A 20,240-nucleotide genomic window follows, 5' to 3' on the forward strand; every position below is an offset into this window, starting at 1 on the left:
CTGCTCCTGTCATTGATTCTATATTAATCATAATTATTATTATTAATCATATGAATTTACGTACTTGCATGACCTGACCACTTAGAGGCACCATTTTACCAAATCGTGTCTACCCTCCCACAATGCTAAGTTGTGTCTGCACTCTCACTCGTGTATTATTTGTAATCATCAAAGCTGGACTACGTACTGGGTAGAGTGGGCAACTTCCCGGGCTCAGTGGGCAACTCCCCGGGCTCAGTGGGCAACTTCCCGGGCTCAGCCTGCATCAACTGGTTTCTGGCAGTTTCTTTCAATGCACATTTGTTTGGGGATTTGCACCATTTATGCACATTGTCAACAGAAACGATGGGGACCTCAAGACGGGCCTTCTGGTCTCGGTGCCTGCCTGTGGCTTACAGGCGTGTTTACGCTCATCGAGCTCTCTGGCGCCGCCTAGCGCGTCATGTTACGGGTGTTAGAAGTGATGGGGGCTCTACCTGCCCCTTTCCCTTCCTTCACTTACATACGTGGGCTGGTTTTCATTGGGAAATGATTGGAGGCGTGGTTAAGCAGTGGTTATAAGATGACGTCACTGTGAGGTGCGGGTGCGCCCCCTGGAGGTGATTAATGGCGGCAGTTTGCATAAATACGCCACTTTGAGCACGTTGTTCAGGACGCTACAAGCCCACACCTTCCCGGCTCCACACCATCAGCCTGAACCGAACTGACATACCAAGACCGAGTCCGCCGCTGCTGAGACCCATCTGGCCGAGGCCTTGTCGGAGGGACCTGCTAACTGCTAGCCTGCTACCTCGGTAAGCTAGCTAGCCCACCTCCCGGCTAGTTCTCTGGTCTTGGAAACCAGTCCTCCTTCCTGTTTCTTCCCTCGGTCCCATCTTTCCAACGCAGTCCAGGTTAGGACTAGTATTGCGTGTTTAACCCTTAACCCCTAGACCCCCACTAGTCCGTAACATATTTTGGGGCGTTCGTCCGCGACTTTTTTCAAGATTAGATGCATATTAATGTTTGATATCCAAGCGTGCTGCCTGTGAGAGGAGGCACGGCTGAGTTGGGTCCAGCTCGGGAGGAGCCGCGTGTTGCTAGCAACATGCTAGTTGTTAGCATGTTGCTAGCAACATGCTAGTTGTTAGCATGTTGCTAGCAACATGCTAGTTGTTAGCATGTTGCTAGGTCTGGAAGCAGGCCGCGGACATACAGCTACGTGCAGAGTAGCTGCACGGTGCCCACCTCTCTCTTAAAACACGTGGCTGCGTATGTATGTAGAACTAAGCTAGCTAGAAGGGGAGTCGGTGAACGCATTTATGGCGCGTCTCGGGGTTAAACACGGGGCTACAGCTGTACAGGCTGATAGCAGGCGGGTTGGGCTGGTTAGCTGGGAGCTGCTTGGCTAATGGCGGCGGGTGTTCTGCCGGTGTGTACTGCAGGCTGTCGGTTTGTGGTCTGCGAGTAACGTGGTGGGCGCTGTGTGTGTGTGTGTGTGTGTGTGTGTCCACACCAGTTTCTGGGACTATAACCAGACCGGTCGCCTCCTCTTTACGTGTGTATGGACAGGCTTCTGCAAGTCACTTATACGTGTTCATTGACGCGTATCTCACAGATGCCGCTAGGGGCGCCCTGTAGCCTACTAGGTGTGTCATGACGCAATAGAACGTCAAAAATATGGAACAAAGATGGCGCAGCGAGTGTTCCTGACTGCTGTCTTTGCCAACTTCTCCCAGAAAGTACAGCTGTTTAACCTCTTCAGTGACGTCTGTCACCGCTTTAGAGTGACATGCACGCTCCCACTGTCCCTTTTTATGACACTTGTTGCACTTCCTGTTCATTGCAGGACACTTCCGCTCATCGGTGTGCCGCGTCTTGTCGCACCTCCCGCATTCATCTACTGTGTTGGTTGCAGGTCTGCTGCCACCATGACGCTGTCCGCCCTTTTTGTTGCGCCCCCAGTGGCCAGTAGACGGGATTGCGGCCTCAGTGCCAACTAATACGTGTCCATATACACGTTTTTTCTTGCGCCCCCAGTGGCCAGAAGACGGGATTGCGGCCCCAGTAGCAACTAATACGTGTCCATATACACGTTTTTCGGTCTCGCAAAAACGTGTCCTCTGACACGTACGTATTGTGACGTAGTGTAGCAGACAGACCGGCAACCTACGAGCCACCTCTTGTTGCAGGTGATGCGTTTTGTTGCCAAGGCTGTTTTGTAATTGTTACCTTTGAGGTAGTTTTGCTAGTCTCGTCTCTTTTGGTTAGCCTATTGTTTTTTTGTTTTATTTTTTTGGAGAATTTGATAACAACAACCGTGGCAACGTTCAACGTAGAGGAGTTTTGTGGGGGTGATTTTGGGCGCAAGGAGTTGCGTAAGCTTAGAAAACAAGATTTGCTTGCAGCAGCTCAGTCTGTGAGGTAGACGTCTCTCCAGAGGCCAGGAAGCCAGAGATTGTGGAGACCCTGATCTCAGTGTTACGCCTAAAAGATCACATACACGAACGAGCAGAGCGAGAGAGGGGGGGGGAGCGAGAGAGAGAGGGGGGGGCGGCTGTTTCAGCTTGAGTTAGCGAAGCCGACACTAGAGCAATACAAGAGAAGCTTAAAGGGAACAACAGTGACCCACAACGTAAACACGAAGCTTGTTTTGATGTTTCCAGCTGTTTGAGACTCATGTCCAGCTGTTTGAGACTCATGTCCAGCTGTTTGAGACTCATGTCCAGCTGTTTGAGACTCATGTCCAGCTGTTTGAGACTCACGTCCAGCTTGTTTGAGACTCACGTCCAGCTTGTTTGAGACTCACGTCCAGCTTGTTTGAGACTCATGTCCAGCTGTTTGAGACTCATGTCCAGCTTGTTTGAGACTCATGTCCAGCTTGTTTGAGACTCATGTCCAGCTGTTTGAGACTCATGTCCAGCTGTTTGACTCATGTCCAGCTTGTTTGAGACTCATGTCCAGCTGTTTGAGACTCATGTATAGCTGTTTGAGACTCATGTATAGCTGTTTGAGACTCATGTCCAGCTTGTTTGAGACTCATGTCCAGCTTGTTTGAGACTCATGTCCAGCTGTTTGACTCATGTCCAGCTTGTTTGAGACTCATGTATAGCTGTTTGAGACTCACGTCCAGCTGTTTGAGACTCATGTCCAGCTTGTTTGAGACTCATGTCCAGCTGTTTGACTCATGTCCAGCTTGTTTGAGACTCATGTCCAGCTTGTTTGAGACTCATGTCCAGCTGTTTGAGACTCATGTCCAGCTTGTTTGAGACTCATGTCCAGCTGTTTGAGACTCATGTCCAGCTGTTTGACTCATGTCCAGCTTGTTTGAGACTCATGTATAGCTGTTTGAGACTCATGTCCAGCTGTTTGAGACTCATGTATAGCTGTTTGAGACTCATGTCCAGCTTGTTTGAGACTCATGTCCAGCTTGTTTGAGACTCATGTCCAGCTGTTTGACTCATGTCCAGCTTGTTTGAGACTCATGTATAGCTGTTTGAGACTCATGTCCAGCTTGTTTGAGACTCATGTCCAGCTGTTTGAGACTCACGTCCAGCTGTTTGAGACTCACGTCCAGCTTGTTTGAGACTCATGTCCAGCTTGTTTGAGACTCATGTCCAGCTTGTTTGAGACTCATGTCCAGCTTGTTTGAGACTCATGTCCAGCTGTTTGAGACTCACGTCCAGCTGTTTGAGACTCACGTCCAGCTGTTTGAGACTCACGTCCAGCTTGTTTGAGACTCATGTCCAGCTGTTTGAGACTCATGTCCAGCTGTTTGACTCATGTCCAGCTTGTTTGAGACTCACGTCCAGCTGTTTGAGACTCATGCCAAGGTTTAACCAAGATGATGTGGGCTCTTTCTTTGACGCTTTTGAGAAAATTGCCAAAGAGCTAGAACGGCTGAACTGTGGACCATTGTGACTCACATTGTGTTGCCTGAGAGTTTCAGGAAGGGAGTCCTGCGTTTAGCCCATTAAGTATCCTTATCGGGTCATTTAGGCGTCCGTAAAACCCAGGAGAAACCCGCCAGACATTTCTACTGGCCCAGAATGCATAAAGACGTGGTTTCGTACCGTCGTAGCTGTCACGCTTGTCAGGTTGTGGGCAAGATTGGAAAGGGGCAGGTCACATATTTGGGGCACCAGGGTGGGTCAAGGTTCAGTGAGACCAAGGACTGCCAAGGTGCAAGCCATTTTAGACCCGCCCGTTTGGAAAACAAAACGCCAGCTAATGGGCCTTTGGGCCATGTGTGGCTTTTATAGGCGGTTTGTTCCCAACTTCGCAGTGGTGACACCGCCCCTCACAAACCTGTCGAAGAAGGGAGTTAAGTTCAGCTGGTCAGTGGATTGTCAGACAGCGCTGGAAATGGTTAAAGCTATTCTAGCTAGTGGACCGGTGCTGGTTGCTCCGGACTTCTCTTGTCCCAGTCAAGCTTGCAGTGGATGCTTGTGATGTTGGAGTGGGGCGGTGCTGCTACAGACTGATGTGTCAGGAATACACAGGCCTGTTGCATATTTCTCTAAGAAACTGAATCACCATCTGAAGCGATATTCCACCACTGAGAAGGAGGCCCTGGCTGCTGTCCTAGCAGCCCAACACTCTGAGGTGTACGTCTTTAGTGCTGGAGCTGATCCGGTAGTCCTCAGTGATCACAACCCACTTATGTTCCTGTCAAAGTTCAGAACATCTGGTCAGAGAGGGCTCCGCTGGAGTTTCATTTCACAGCCGTACACCCTGACGGTAGTGCATTGGCCGGGCAGAGAAAATGTTATGCGGACAGCCTGTCAAGGGGCTGAGCTTGTGGTTTGGGTATTTTGAAAAGTTTGGGAGTGCATTGTTGATAGCAAGGCACGTGAATCAATGGAGTAAAAAAAGTAATGGAATAGATTATAATTGTACATAGTCTTGTTTTAATAAATGGGAAAATGATTAATATAAAAAGAAAAAAAATAGGTTGACACCAGATGTGTTTTTGTTGTAGGGGGGGGGGGGTGAATGTTAGAAGTGATGGTTATATTTGCCTTTTCCCCTTCCTTCTCTTACCTCCATGAACTGGTTTTCATTGAGAAATGATTGGAGGGGTGGTTAAGCAGTGTTTATAAGAGGACATCACTGTGAGGTGCGAGAGCGCCCCCTGGAGTTAATTGATGGCGGTAGTTTGCATACATACGCCTCAGGATACGCTACTTTGAGTACGCTGTTCAGGACACTACAAGTCCACACCTTTCCAGCTCAAGACCATCAAACCTAAACTGAACTAAGATACCAAGACGGAGTCCGCCGCTTACAGGAGCTTAGACCATATGGCCGAGGCCTTGTCGGAGGGACCTGCTACCCTGCTACCCCGGTAAGCTAGCCCACCTCCCGGCTATTTCTCTAGTCTTGGAAACCAGTCCTTCTTTCTGTTTCTTCCCTCGTTTTCATCTTTTCTACACACTCCAGGTTAGGACTAGTATTGTGTGCTTAACCCGTAGACCTGACTAGTCCGTAACATGGTGTATATACCGGGTTGGTGTGTCACGTCTCGCTTTCTCTCATACATTTTCATAATATACCCCAAGTTCTCTTCAGATGGACACATACTACATCCCCCTTCTACCTCACACCCAGGTAAACGTTTCCCTCTCCACTGCTTCTGTCCTTCCCAGTGCGACCCCTGCAGCATTCTGTGCCCAGGCCGTGGTGCTGGGTGGCAGGGAGCGTCTAGGCCAGTGTTTCTCAACCCAGTCCTGAAGGAACCCCTATCCTACAGATTTTAATTGTAACCCTGCATAGGTAGCCCTGCTTGTACTTACTCGACCAATCATCTCGCAGCACTTAATTATGCAAGGTGTGCAACATCTGGCAAAATTCATTGCTGATTGGTTGAATAACTACAAACAGGTACCTATTCAGGGTTGCAAAGAAAATATGCAGGATAGGGGGGTCCTTGAGGACTGGGTTGAGAAACACTGTTCTAGACAGACCAGCTGTAAGGGATGGTACCCTTCTGTCGCAAGTCACTCCTGACTCTCTTCTCCACCCACTCCACCCTGCCTGCACTCCCCGTTACTTTGGACAGTTGACCTCAAGTATTTAAACTCATCCACCTTCATCACCTCCACTCCTTGCAGCCTCACCGTTCCACTGTCCTCCCTTTCATTCACGTATTCCATCTTGCTCCAGCTAACTTTCTCTCCGGTGCATACCTCCACCTCCCCAAGCTGCTCCTTACTCTCGCTAGATCACAATGTCAAAGAGAATTTTAAATTGTTAAACAAGTTGTTTTTTGGAATTTTTCACACATTAGGAAAACGACGATGGTCTAGACACAAACAGAACTGGCTTTGTCAGCTGCAATGGATAATGCACCTGCCTTGGATGGGGGGGGTGGGGGCGGCGCATTATCTGAAAGCTCCCAATACCAATATACCTGTATCATGCATGTTTTCTGTTATAAAGATGACTCAGACACAGGCAAGGAAACATGGTGCCTCAGTGCTCACGCAGTTTATTTTTTTATTTTCACAAAAACAGGCATTCCACACAGGCGACCACATGTAGAAAAAATGTCATGTCGTTTTCATGGGGACAGTCAAGGCACTATTTATTAGACGTTTACATGACTTCAGATAACAAGGTGAGTCAGAATAATACAGTCCACATCAGCTGTTCTATTGATATCACACTACATACCAGCAAGCATGAGGTCATACCTGTTGAGCTGTGACATCACACAACTTAAAAGGTGACATCACACCAGTATAAATGTGACAACAAACAAGTAAAGGTTTCTTTGCTGCCCATCACTAATTCTTTAAAGGACATAGTGGAGGACTGTAGTAGATGTCAAACTGCTCTGAGGACAAAGTCTTCTTCATCATCGTCAGTTTGGTTGGCTCCAGGTTAAGGATTTTTAGAAGCTAAGCCTGCTGATCTGCCAAACAAACTCAGCACAGCAGCTAGTTAGCAAGTTAGCGATGCAAGTCAAAGGGAAATGAAACCACAGCTGACTTAAGATCTGTAGTGATCAGAGGCATGACGGAGAAATTATTTCCGTCCCTTTATCACAAACAGCTGGCTGCTAAAAGTCCTCAACCTGCTCTGTGTGTGTCCGTGTGTGTCTCTCTAGGTGTTAAGCCAGGGGTGTTTCAGACACTGGGAGGCGGTGGCCCTCCTCTCAGGAACCGGTTCCAACATGGTCAACAAGAAGTCACTGAACTGGGCAGCCTGTTCCAGAGGCCACTCATATTTCTCCAACAAAACCTCAAATAAAGCCCATGGCTTCAGATTCGAGATGTGACGTAACTCTCCTAGACAGACAGACAGATGCAGAGAGAAAGAAACATAGTGCGAAAATAAACAGACAGGCAGAGAGATATTATTACCATTATTATTTAACACAAATATTTAGTATTCTCTTATTTATGCTTTGGCATATTACATTTCGTCAATTTCTTTTGGACATTGGCAATGAGAAACACTGGCTGGGAGAGCTGACATTAAATCAACTGAGTAAGCTTGGTCTGCAACGGCCTTGTCCGGAGTTGCAAGAGGAAACACCGAAAACGGTGCGAAAGGGTGCGGAAGCGTGGAGGTGTGCAAGCTAGGCTAACTGCTAACCCATACAAACCAGCAGTTCCAACCATTATGCTGGCTAATGTTCATTCTCTGGACAGCAAAATGGACTGTATCAGACAGAGCTTCCTAGTGCAGCATGAGGAACTGCTGTGTCTGTGTTTACTGAGACGTGGCTAAATGAAAACACCACGGACACCTCGATTCAGCTGGATGGGCTTACACACTCCACAGAGTGGACCGAGTAGCCTCACGATCTGGAAAGCTCTGGGGAGGTGGCCTGGCCGTTTACATCAACAAATCATGGTGCCAAGATGCCAAGGTAGTCTCTACACTCTGTTCATCGCACATAGAGTTCATGACGGTGAAGTGCCGACCCTCTGTTTGCCATGGGGGGTGATGGTCATTGTGGCAGTCTATGTACTACTGAGGCTATGAATGAACTCTATCTACAACACCATCAGCGAACAACAGACGGCCCACCCCGATGCATTCTTCATTGCTGCAGGAGATTTTAACCACACAAGTCTCAAGTCTGGTTTACCAAAGTTTTACCAGCATGTGAATTTTGCAACAACGGGCGATAACACATTAGTTTTCACAAACATGAAGAACTCCTATAAAGCAGCCCTCTTCACCCACAGTGGAAACTGATCACCTAACTGTTACGCTGACTGGCATACAGACCTTGGGTGAAACAAGAGAAACCGGTACTCAAGAAGTCCGAATGTGGCCACAGGAGGCAATTACATCACTGCAGGACTGGTTTGAAAACACACAGTGGGACATTTTTCAAGTGGCAGCAACATATAAGAATGTCACTGACTCGCAGGAACCCACTGAGTCTGTAATTGGCTATATTAACAAGTGCATAGATGATGTGACTGTGGTCAAAACTATTAAGAATCGGGCCAACCAGAAACCCTGGTTGAATGGGGACGTCCGTTCACTACTGAGAACCTGAAATGCTGCATTCAGATCTAGAGACACTGCAGCATACAGACAGACTGGCCAAGAGAAATCTGTCCTGGGGTATCAAGGAGAAGAAGAGGCTGTATGGAAAAAAGCCGCACAGCCACTTCACTGATGATAAAGACACACGACACTTGTGGCAAGGTTTTCAAGCAATAACTGACTACAAGCCCCCACCCCCACAAGCATGCCATAAAGACCCCTCCCTACCAGACAAACTCAATGACTTTTTTGCATGTTTTGAGGTAACCAGCAACAGACGGGCACAGACACTTCCACCATCATCAAGCAACCAGGTACTCCAGCTATCTACAGCTGGGGTAAAGAAGGCCTTTGCCAGTGTCAACCCACACAAAGCTGCGAGGTCAGACAACATACCTGGGTGTGTTATTAAGGACTGCGCAGAACAGCTGAAAGATGTTTTTGCAGACATCTTCAACACCTCAGTCAGTCAAGCAGTAGTGCCCAACTGCCTCAAAAGTGCCAACATCATTCCCCTACCCAAAAAGTCAAACCCAGCCAGTATGAATGACTTCAGCCCTGTGGCCCTCACTCCCATAGTTATGAAGTGCTTTGAGTGGCTTGTCATGTAGCACATCAAGGCCTGTCTCACTAAAAACCTGGCTCTCCTAAAGTATATATATAGAACCAACCGATCCATGGAAGATGCAATATCTACCACACTGACTTCAGGAGGGCCGACAGGCACCATCATACGCCACTGTGGAGAAGGTCAGTAACATCAAGTTCCTGGGAGTGCACTTGGCAGATGACTGACTTCAACCATTAACATCTTGGCCATCACTAAAAAGGCCCGATACCAGCTCCATCCCCTCCGAAGACTTAAAAGGGCAAGCCTCCCCATTCGCGCCCTCACCACCTTCTACAGGGGTACCATTGAAATTATTCTAACCTACAGTCTCACTTCCTGGTTCAGTCACTGCAAAGTGACCAAACAACACCAGCTGAACAGGATAGTGAAGACAGCTATCAAGATCATTTTTGCCCCTCTCACCTTCCTGTTGCAGATTTACCATCAACACTGTGTTCTCAGAGCCTCCAGCATCATTACCGATCCCCACCACTGCGCCACCGTGCCGGCATGAATTAAACAGTGATTACTTATTACTTGTTATATTATAGATGTTAGAATCTGATTTAAAAACTGGGCAAAATGTAGAAAAGGTGGCCTAAAGTACCAGGCTGGAGGTGTCTGCACTTGGCCCCAGTTGGAGGGGCTCATCCCTGGGTAAAACTGTAGGAAAATTATAATAATAATAATCAGATTCTAACATCTATAATATATTAAGTAGTACATAATTGTTTAATTCATCATTAACCAACTGCTTGTGAATGGAAGTGGTGTTGGTGGGCCAGTAGGGGGCAGTCTTCCCTCTGGTCCTAATAAAAACAACAAATATCAAATTCCCAATGCCCCAGTGCAGTGACGGGGACACTGCTGTAGAAGATGCCGTCCTTCTGATGAGACGTTAAATCGAGGTCCTGAGTCACTGGTCATTAAAGATCCCATTGCACTTATCGCCAAGAGTAGGGGGTTCCCCGGTATCCTGGCAACATTCCCCACCTGGCTCTCTCCATCTGGCCACCTAATCATCCCCTCATGTAAGTGGCTCAATGATTCCTCCCTCTCCAACTCAAGCTGATGTGTGGTGAGCGTTCTGGTGCAAAATGGCTGCCATGCATCACCCAGGTGGTGGTTTTGAGGTGAGTTTCCCCCCTTCAATGTGAAGTGCTTGGGTGTCTAGAAAAGCGCTATATAAATGTTGTTATTATTAAAGCTAAACTGAATTTGAGAAACAGACCCACAAACAGGAGGGTGTGCGCACACACACACACAGTCTCACTTCTCTGGTCAAACAAAGCATGACAGACAGACAGGCAGACTGTTATTTTTCTGGGGAGTCTTTACTCATCTGAATCGACGGCATCAACTGCTGTCATTTCCTGTATCTACCTGTTTCTCACTGTGTGAATTAAAATCCTCGGATTAGACCTGGGATTTAGGACAACGGACAGACTGTCTCACCTCTTCTGTTGAAGTATTCTCTTGAATATCTTCCAGACAGCGCGAAGGGCAGTGGAATGGGTCCCAGCAGCTCTATGATGTGAGCTATGTGGTCTGAAAAAACAAAGAAAAAAACCTGTGACACTGCAGAACAGGAAGCCCTGGCTCATGTGGTCTAGAAGAGCAGTGTTAAATAATTTGGGAAGAGCAGTGTTAAATAATTTGGGTGTCTACAGCCTGAAAATTAGAATCAGGAACACTTTGTCGTTTCATTTCATGCACTTGCGCACATGAAATGAAACAAAACATCGTTTCCCCAGCCCACAGCAGTACAACACAAAGACAAAAACTACAAGAACACACATATCCAAACTAACACATATATCTAAACTAAACAAAACTTTTTTTCCCCCACTGTCCAGAGAACGAATGCCTGCGAGGATGACTGTTGGAACTGCTGGTCTGCATGGGCTAGCAGTTAGCTTAGCCTGCCCTGTTTCCGCGTCCTGTCAGACCGCCTTCGGTGTTTTCTCTTTGGGTGCAGCTCTAGGCATGGCCATGGTCCCTGGGCCCACAGCGCAGCAGACCAAGCTCTCCCAGTGCCAGCTCTCCCAGCCATCAAACAAAGACAAACGTAGACGTGGACAAAGACACTGCATGGACACCACTGGGTGAGGCCACCGCAAATGTGAATTTGCGCCACCATCTTCCCACACCAGAAACAGAACAATGTTAAAATGGCTCCGTGGACCATTCAGATCTATGAGCTAATAAAATGACAGTTATATAAATAAAAAGTATTATTACTAACACTTTTCTAAAACAATGTTACAAAGTGCTTCAAACAACAACAAAAACAGATAAAACCAGATAAGGCAAGAATAAGCATAAGATCAAAAACACTAACAACAAAAGCCCGATCACCCTTTGTAACCAACCGAGACCTGGGAATAACTAGCAGGGCTCCATCTGCAGACCTTAATGGTCGAGGGGGACATACCAAGTCAATAAATCACAAACGTACAAAGGAGCAATACCATTTAAAGCCTTAAAAGTGAGCAGTAAAATTTTAAAATCAATTCGAAATATAACGGAGCCAGTGTAGGGAGGCAAGCACAGGAGTGATATGGTCATGCCTCCTTGTTCCTGTAATGAGCTGAGCAGCAGCGTTTTGTACCACGTGCAGACGGGGGAGGGAGCCCTTGCTGATACCAGAATAAAGTGCATTACAGTAGTCGAGCTGAGAAAAGATAAAAGCGTGTACAACTTTTTGCAAATCGGCAGTCGATAAAAATGACCTAATTTTGGAGATTAGCTTGAGTTGGAAAAAGCATGACTGAACAACATGTTTAATTTGATTGTCAAAACTGAGGTTGGCATCAAATATTACCCCAAGATTCCCAGCAGCCTGCTTAAGACTACCTGACAGACCACCAAGATTAGTAGCAAACGGACTGATGGAATTTTCGGAACCGAACAGCATGACCTCAGACTTATCATCATTAAAATTGAGAAAAATTTTGGACAAACAGGATTTAATGTCAGTGAGGCAAGTTGTGAGATTTAATAGGGCGCTAGGATCTGTGGGTTTTAGTGGCGTGTATAACTGAGTGTCGTCAGCATAAAAATGGACAGCACATCGTGATTTTGAATGACCTGGCCAAGGGGCCGCATGTATGTAGAGAAGAGAAGGGGGCCAAGAACTGAGCCTTGAGGGACATCACAACTCAACTGAGCCACCAAGGAGGTAGAGTTACCCAGAACAACAGAAAAAGTTCTGTCGGTGAGGTAAGAGCGTAATACATTAAGAGCTGAGCCCTCGATGCCAACCCAAGTCTCTAAGCGGTGTAGGAGGATGTTGTGATCAACCGTGTCAAAGGCAGCACTTAAATCCAAAAGAACTAAAATCAAACAGTCACCTCTGTCTGCATTCAGCAGTAGATCACTAATAATCTGCTAATGATCACTAGGTCACTAATGATTAGCAGATTATTAGTGATCTACTGCTGAATGCAGACAGAGGTGACTGTTTTACTGTGATCTAGAGCTGTGTCAGTACTATGAAGTGCTCTACCAGACTGGAAGCTATTAAAAACAGTATTGGTGTTCAGAAAAGAAATCAACCGAGAAGAAATTACTCTCTCCAGAACCTTAGATAAAAAAAAAAGAATTTGAAGACTGGCCTGTAGTTACTTAGGGACAGGGGGTCTAAATTAGGTTTCTTCAGCAATGGGTGATGATGGCATGCTTAAAACTGTCTTGAAAGGAACCAAAGGCCAGATAATTATTAAGAATTTGCAGAATAACAGGGCTGATGGTGGAAAATACCTCCTTGAGTAGCTTAGTGGGAATGATGTCTAGGATGCAGGAGGAGGAGCTCATCTTGGAGACTGTAGTCTCCAACACTGAAATTGTAATTGGTTGAAATTGGTGAAAGAGGCAGAATTAACACGGGGAATGGAACGAAAAGAGCCTGGCTTGATTTGGGACCTAATATTCTCTACCTTATTTACAAAATGAGTAAGAATTTTTTCGGGCAACTCAACATCAGGTTCAAAAAGAGAAGTGGAGGGACCATTAATGACAGAATCAATTACCCTGAAGAGAACTTGAGGATTGTGGTTATTTCTCAATATTAGTTCAGAGAAGTGCGCTGATCCCACATCCTTAACTGCCTTCTGGTAAATTAACATTTGGTTTTTAAGGGTGTTATGTGTTAATTCGGACTTGTTGACCTTCCATTGTTAGTTTGGTTTTTCTACAAAGTCTTCTAAGGGCACGGGTGTGATCATTCAGCCAGGGGAGGTTATTTAATTTTTGTTTCGTAGTTTTAAATGGTGCAGTTTGGTCGATGATGGATAGGCACTCATCACTGAATGAATTTTAATAGTGCATCAGGATTGAGGGGGGATAAAGAAGGATTAAAGGATGATGAATTAAAAGAATCACAGAACTTAACTGCAGAGCCAGCGTTGAGAATGCGAGAGCGTGTTTTAGGATAGTGACTAGGAGTAGCGAGCTGTAGTGGGACAGCTTTATGGTCAGATACAGGCATATCTGACGATATTAGCATTAGCTAATATAGTAGAACTATATTAGCTAATGCTCAGTTAGTAGTACTATTTTAGCTGGTAGTGATTTACCAGGAATGTTACATCAGCTACTATCAGTTTAGCTGCACTGTCCCTAAGTGAGTAGTGTCTTGATGCATGCTCAGTAATCCAGGCAAGAAAATCACAGAAAGGTTGAATCACTTCATCTGGACACAACGTCTATTGGGAGAAACGTTTCATCACTCATCTAATGCCCCTTTTCCACTACAGGGTACCGGCTCAACTCGACTCGACTTTTTCGTTTTCCATTACTGGAAAGTACTGGCATTTTGGTAACTGTTACCACTTTTCTGGTACCACCTTTGTCGAGGTTCCAAAAAAAATGGAGCGGGTGCCAAAATCAATGCAGACCTCTGATTGGTCAGAGAAATGTGTCACTGCAGCGTCAATGCGTGCATGGGATATCACCTGGCAACTTGAGTTTCAAAGGCCATGTGTACAATTCACAGAGGATTTTGGAATATTTACAATCGCAGCATTGTAAGATGGCGACAGATGTACTCAAATATACTCAGATGTACTTGATAGGGAGGAACGCTGGTTTGAACAAGGAGTCAAATGTCTCTTTTCTACTACATGGTACCGGCTCGACTTCCATTACTCTCCAGTAATGGAAAACGAAAAAAGGGCAAGTTAAGTCGAGCCGGTACCATGTAGATGAAAAGGGGCAAAAGAGCCATCTACGTTAAGAGGGAATGACCATCCCTGAATGGGGGGGGGGGGGGGGCTAGGAGTACATCTGTCTACTGTAGATGTCTGTTACCTTCATCTCTGGTGTAGTCTTCTCCTGAGTGGGGTTCAAACAGATAGTCTCCAGTAGCCAGTTCAAATGCCTTCAATAGAATTAAAGAATCAGTCCATAAACCAGACAATCAATTTATCAATCAGTAATCAAGAAGTGTTTAACCAGCTGAAAAAGTTTGAATACAAATAATTCAAGCATGTATATATCATGTATTCTATCTGTGTGTGTCTTACCATGCAGGCGGTGCTCCATATATCAGCAGGTGTGCCATATTCTGCTCCAATCAGAACTTCCAGAGCTCTGTACTGTCGGGTCTGTATGTCCTCTGTAAAATGTTTATGCTGAGAGAGAGAAGGAGAGCAAGCTTAATCTGCACTGTCTGTTGTTGTATTTACTAATATTAGAATTGACCAGTAACTATATTGACTGATATTATTAATAGCCTGATCTGACAACAGTACTTTAAGCATGAGAATGAAGAAATATAAAGGAGACATTGGAGAATGTTTAAGTTGGCTCTCATCTACAGGTGAGGCAGTCATTCTTACCACCCAGCATGCATTTCCCAGGTCTGCAATCTTCACACGCAGTTTGTTAGCATTCCTGGGATCCAGGGGGCTGATCAGGAAGTCTGCCGCACTAAACACTGGAGTGCAGGGAGAGTGTATATGACCACACATGGCCTGATATCAACATCCTGCTAGCTGTGGAATATAAAGAGTAATGCTAAAAGCTAGTCGTGGTATATTCAGTCTAATGCTAAGAGGTATCTGTAGGTTAATGCTAGCATAGCTGTAGCAAGCTTTTTTTTTGTAAATTTATTTCTAGTTTTCCCCCTTATCCCACCCGATTAACCCAATGGCATATGGTCGGAACTGTTGTCGAATAACTCCCCTGGCTCCTGTTTCCACAGGAAGGAGATAGTCGTAACACCAGCTTCCTTCAAGCTCATGTCGGCTGCTCTCGCTATTTTACACGCTGAAGCCTCGCATGGATCGCATTACCTTCAGGCCGCGAAGGAGGCGTAGGGAGAATGCTTTCGGTTGCTTGGCTGCAGGTGCCCGGATGGGCCAGAGGGGTCGCTGGAGAATGACGAGTCCCCGAACACTACACCGATCTATACCCACTATCCCTCAGGTAAGGGTGGCCTAATGAATGCCTTACCCCATGGACGCTCTGGCCGTGACCGCTTACAGCGAGTCTGGGATGCGAACCTCCCAGCCACATGATGAGCAGATTGCAAGAACGGCAGGTTATTCCGCTCGGCCATCAGAGCGGTCCATAATGTGCAAGCTTTTAAGTCTGTTAGTTTTAGTATATACAGATAAATGATAAAAGCTAGATTTTGTGTATTAAGATGAATTCTATGAGCTGGTTAAAGTTTAAACGGGTCAATGCTAATGGCTACCTTTAATCTGCACAGTTAAATCCCAGCAACTAACTGTAGGGTGTGATGATCAATGCTAACAGCTAGCTGTGGTGTATACAGGTAACAGTGAGCTGGAATGTAAACAGGTGAAGACTGACAGTCCGCTAGCTGTGGTACAGATAAATGCTACTAGCTAACCCTTGTGTATTAAAATTAATGCTAAATGCAAACTAAAGGATGACAGCCAACAGGGTACTATGTAGTATATCAGAGAAGGTTGAATCAGTTCATCTGGATACATTTATTGACAGAAACGTTTCATCTCTCATCTAAGTGACCTCTTCAGTCTCATATTACTGCAGGTGTCCCCACCCTTATAAACCACAGAGTTGCATGACGACCAAAACCAACGACCAGTTTCATATGCAAATACGGGTGTGACCATTAACAAGAGTTTCAATGGCCATGTGCACTATTCACAGAGGATTTGGGAATGTTTGTAATCACAGCATTGTAAGAGGGCAACAGATATACTCTTAGGCCCCCCCTTGGTTCAGGGAAGGTTGTTCGCTCTTGACATAGATGGCCTTTTTGACTCCCCGTTCAAACCAGTGTTCCTACCTATCAAGGATGTGCATGTCCTCACATCATGGTGCACCACCAACAATCTTGTCCTCAATGTGTAGAAGACAAAGGAGCTGATTGTGGACTTCAGGAGGTCTAAAAGCTGTAGTCACTCCCCCATACACATCAATGGGGTGGAAATGGAGTGTGTCTCCAGCTTTAAATTCCTTGGAGTCCACATCAGCGAGGACCTCTCCTGGACATCAAACACCCAGGCCCAACAACGCCTGCATTTCCTGAGGAGACTGAGGAGCATCCGTCTATCCCCCAAGATTCTCACCAGCTTGTACCACTGCACCATAGAGAGCATCCTGACCAGCTGCATCTCAGTGTGGTACGGCAACTGCACCTCAGTAGACCAGAAAGCTCTGCAGCGGGTCGTCAAAGTAGCCCAGCATATCACCGGTACCCAGCTCCCAGCCATAAAAGACATTTATCACAAATGCTGCCTTCAAAGGGGTCTCGGCATCAGCAGAGATCCCACCCACCCCAACCATGGACTGTTCTCCCCCCTGCACTCTGGGAGGTGCTACAGGAGCCTCGGCCTGCACTACCAGGCTCAAAAACGGCTTCTTTCCTCAAGCTGTTCCCCACATGAACCTGGCTCCCCACTGAATGTCTGTAAATATGTTTATACTCGTGCTCTTTTTTTACTTATCTTTAGCTTTTAGTCTTCATCTGTATATATCTTATGCTATGTTTGCCTACGTCTGTCTAGCACTGTTTGGCGAAGCTGCAGCCCTCATTTTGTTTTTACACATGTGCCTGCACATTGTTTTTGACAATAAATTGAGTTGAATTGTTTATAAGGGTGGGGATACCTGCAGTCAGTTGAGACTGAAGAGGTCACTTAAATGATGATGAAACATCTCTCAATAAACGTTGTGTCCAGATGAACTGATTCAACCTTCTGTGATTTTCCTACCTAGATTATTGAGCATGCATCAAGACATTGATATGTAATATAGTCATATATAGTATAAATGACCACATGAAATGGAGTAGACTGTGTGTGTGTGTCAGTGGCGGCTGGCCAGTACAGGGCGCTGGAGCGCCGCCCCCTTCAAATATCAAGAGATGAAAATCTACTCAAACATGTTAATTAAATATAATTTAGTTGTATGATGCAAATAATTATAAAATAAGTGTTTTCAGTCTGAGCGCCTGTCAGCAGCAATAAATATTGGTTCCAAATGGTATTTGGTTGATTTCTGTCTGAATACATATACTTCCTGGGTGAGGGGCGCCAGCCAAACCATACCTTATGTAAACCCTCAAACTTGTGGCGAGCAGGTGACCTGAGGCTGCTGTCTGATTGGTTTCTTCAGATTTTCCAGGGGGCGCAGTTCTGTGCGCCCCAGACACTCCCACTTTTATTGGCAGTGAATTGGTATTGTTTTAATGTTTTTTGAGCTAATGTGATTGGACAATTCTCGTGGCTGTCAATCATGTTCACACCCACCGCCTCGTCTCGCCTGTCAATCATCCACCGTCTACGAACCCTGATAAAATCTCTGGGCTACATCGTCCTTCTTGATAACTCTGTGACCATGTGGACATTAAAGCAGCTGTCGGGTGTGCTGCGCCAAGGTAAATTGCCCCTCCCCCCCATTTTTTTTTAGCACCAGCCGCCACTGGTGTGTGCGTTTGTGCGCGCAGACAAGCGAGAGTGCACGTGCACTAACTGTCTCGTCCACTGGAGTATCCTGACAGAGTGGAGAGTGTCGACTCAGAGGTCACGGAGATCACAGAGCTGGACATCCCTGATAGGCCAGAGGCAGGACTGGAGAAGCGCCCCAGGGTGTGGCCATTACAACTCTCCTCCAGCCAGGAAGAGCCTGATTCCGGGCTAGACTTGCTGCTAGTTGCAGAGCAGTACGTGTGGCTGTTGATAATGAGAGAAGCTGAGGAAAAAATCATGAGATATTATTGATCGTTGTCTGTTCAGAATAAAACGCTGACTCAGCCAATCACGGTACGACAAGACTTAACACTGTTGCTTAACTATCGTGTTGGTGAAAATAACTGCAACTTTTATTAAAATCAACAACAGAAGCAGTAATAAGCAGTCTGATTCCATGTTACTGCATAGTGCATGTGTCTTATGCCCCATTTCCACTGCATGGTAATGGCTCAACTCTACTCACTTTACTTTTGGGGATTTGGTTTCCCACTGCAGATAGTATCCCCTCACGGTGAAGCCCCGCTGGTCATTTGTGGGGGTGTTGACTTTTTTTTTTTAAAGATTTTATTTATATTTAAATAAATATAAATGAATACACATGTATTTATAGTGGTATTTTCATGTCACATTTTAGTATCGGCTCAGCTCACTTGAAACCTCGACGGAGGTGGTACCAAAAAAAGTACCTGGTGCCAGGTACTATCCCTAACTTGTGCCCAACGAAAAACCAAAAAAAAAAAAAAAAAATGGTGAGTAGAGTTGAGTTGGTACCATGCAGTGGAAAAGGGGCAATACTGTGTACTAAACTTGTTAAATCACAACCTTACTCACAGTTGTAGTTCAGTGTGTTTCTGTTGTGTCCCTCCCCCTCCTGCAGACAGGAGGCTTTGTCCTCTGTCTGAGGTGCTGCTAATCCATCTTCCACTTCCATCTTCTGTAGGCGAGAGACATGGAGACCGAGAGAAGGACAGAGAGGGAGAAACAGTGTGGTTACTATGGTGACATATTTCAATATTCACACTCCATGATGGAGAGAGAATAAATATGAATTTCAGAAGATGTCTCTTCAGGTGTTGCGGTGTTGCACTGCTGCCCTGCAGGAGGACACTGTGCTAGTGTTAGAACCTAATGGTGTCCTCCTTCCCTCTACTCTGCCAATGTCCTGTGTGTGCGTTCTGTGTGTGTGTGGGTGTGTACACGGGGGTGAAAGTGGCACAGAAGATCATCTGTAACTGGAGGGTTACGGGTTGTATCCTCGGCTCCTCCTTCACAAACGCTGCGACAGTAATGAGGATGTAAGAAAAACCATTTATCTTCTTCCTCAGAGCTGCAGACTGATGTCTCTTTTTTTTGTTGCATTTATCATGAGGACAGTCAGGTCCACCATACCAACATGTCTTCAGCTAATAACATGTGAAACACCATTCTTCCACTTGTGATGTTGAACTGAATCCACATCCTCACTAGCATCTAATCACTTGCTCCAACACTTAAGGTCCACACACTGGAGAAATGAGAAATGTCATGATAGCCTCACCTGTCCTTCATATATCTGACAGACAGAGTGACAGACAGACCAGCAGAGCGAGGTATAGGCGTCCCCCTCATGTGAAGTGATAAGAATGATAGCAGCACTAAGAGCACGTCACCTGCAGGTGGAGCATCCTCTCCTCCAAAAGTCTCTGTTGTCGCTTTGCTTTTCTCTTTATCTTCTTCTTCTTGTTTTTAGACAGCTTACCCACCTGCACACACACACACACACAACACATGAACAGCCTGGTAACGTGTGTGACTGCTCTCTCAATTATTATTCTACCCAGGGGAAACAGGAGCTACAGCCCAACTGCTAGGGGTGTGTGTGTGTGTGTGTATACTATACAGTAGCGTACCATGGGGTTTGAGTCAGGGCCTTCATTAACAAACTGCCCCCCCACAGACACACAGATTCCTCATATGGTGCTGATTAAGCCAACACAGCCACATACAAAACACGCTATCACACACTACATGCACTAGTGGGTCAACACCAACAAGCCAGCTAATCTTCAGCAACCACAACACTGTGCACTGTAGCAGCTGCTGCAGCATCAGCACCACATCCTCCATGTCCCTCAGCAGCCGGGCTGCACACACACCACATGGACAAGAACAAAGACCACTAGAAGAGGTCC

General features: G+C 46.0%; 1 protein-coding gene across 1 annotated transcript in view; it reads right to left on the bottom strand.

The window, feature by feature from the left end:
* Window positions 1–6,453: 6,453 nt before the first annotated feature.
* Window positions 6,454–20,240, bottom strand: part of srpk3 (SRSF protein kinase 3) — a 50,484-nt gene continuing 36,697 nt past the window's right edge. The window contains exons 10-17 of the mRNA XM_056275510.1: window positions 19,719–19,811; window positions 18,901–19,003; window positions 18,071–18,289; window positions 14,941–15,038; window positions 14,626–14,733; window positions 14,411–14,480; window positions 10,556–10,648; window positions 6,454–7,271 (exon numbers count right to left, since the gene is read on the bottom strand). Of these exons, the coding sequence (XP_056131485.1) occupies window positions 7,087–7,271; window positions 10,556–10,648; window positions 14,411–14,480; window positions 14,626–14,733; window positions 14,941–15,038; window positions 18,071–18,289; window positions 18,901–19,003; window positions 19,719–19,811 (969 nt within the window). The 3' untranslated portion in view covers window positions 6,454–7,086. The remainder of the gene's footprint in view (window positions 7,272–10,555; window positions 10,649–14,410; window positions 14,481–14,625; window positions 14,734–14,940; window positions 15,039–18,070; window positions 18,290–18,900; window positions 19,004–19,718; window positions 19,812–20,240) is intronic.

This window comes from Lampris incognitus, chromosome 2 (assembly GCF_029633865.1).
Source record: "Lampris incognitus isolate fLamInc1 chromosome 2, fLamInc1.hap2, whole genome shotgun sequence".
Lineage (NCBI taxonomy): Eukaryota > Metazoa > Chordata > Actinopteri > Lampriformes > Lampridae > Lampris > Lampris incognitus.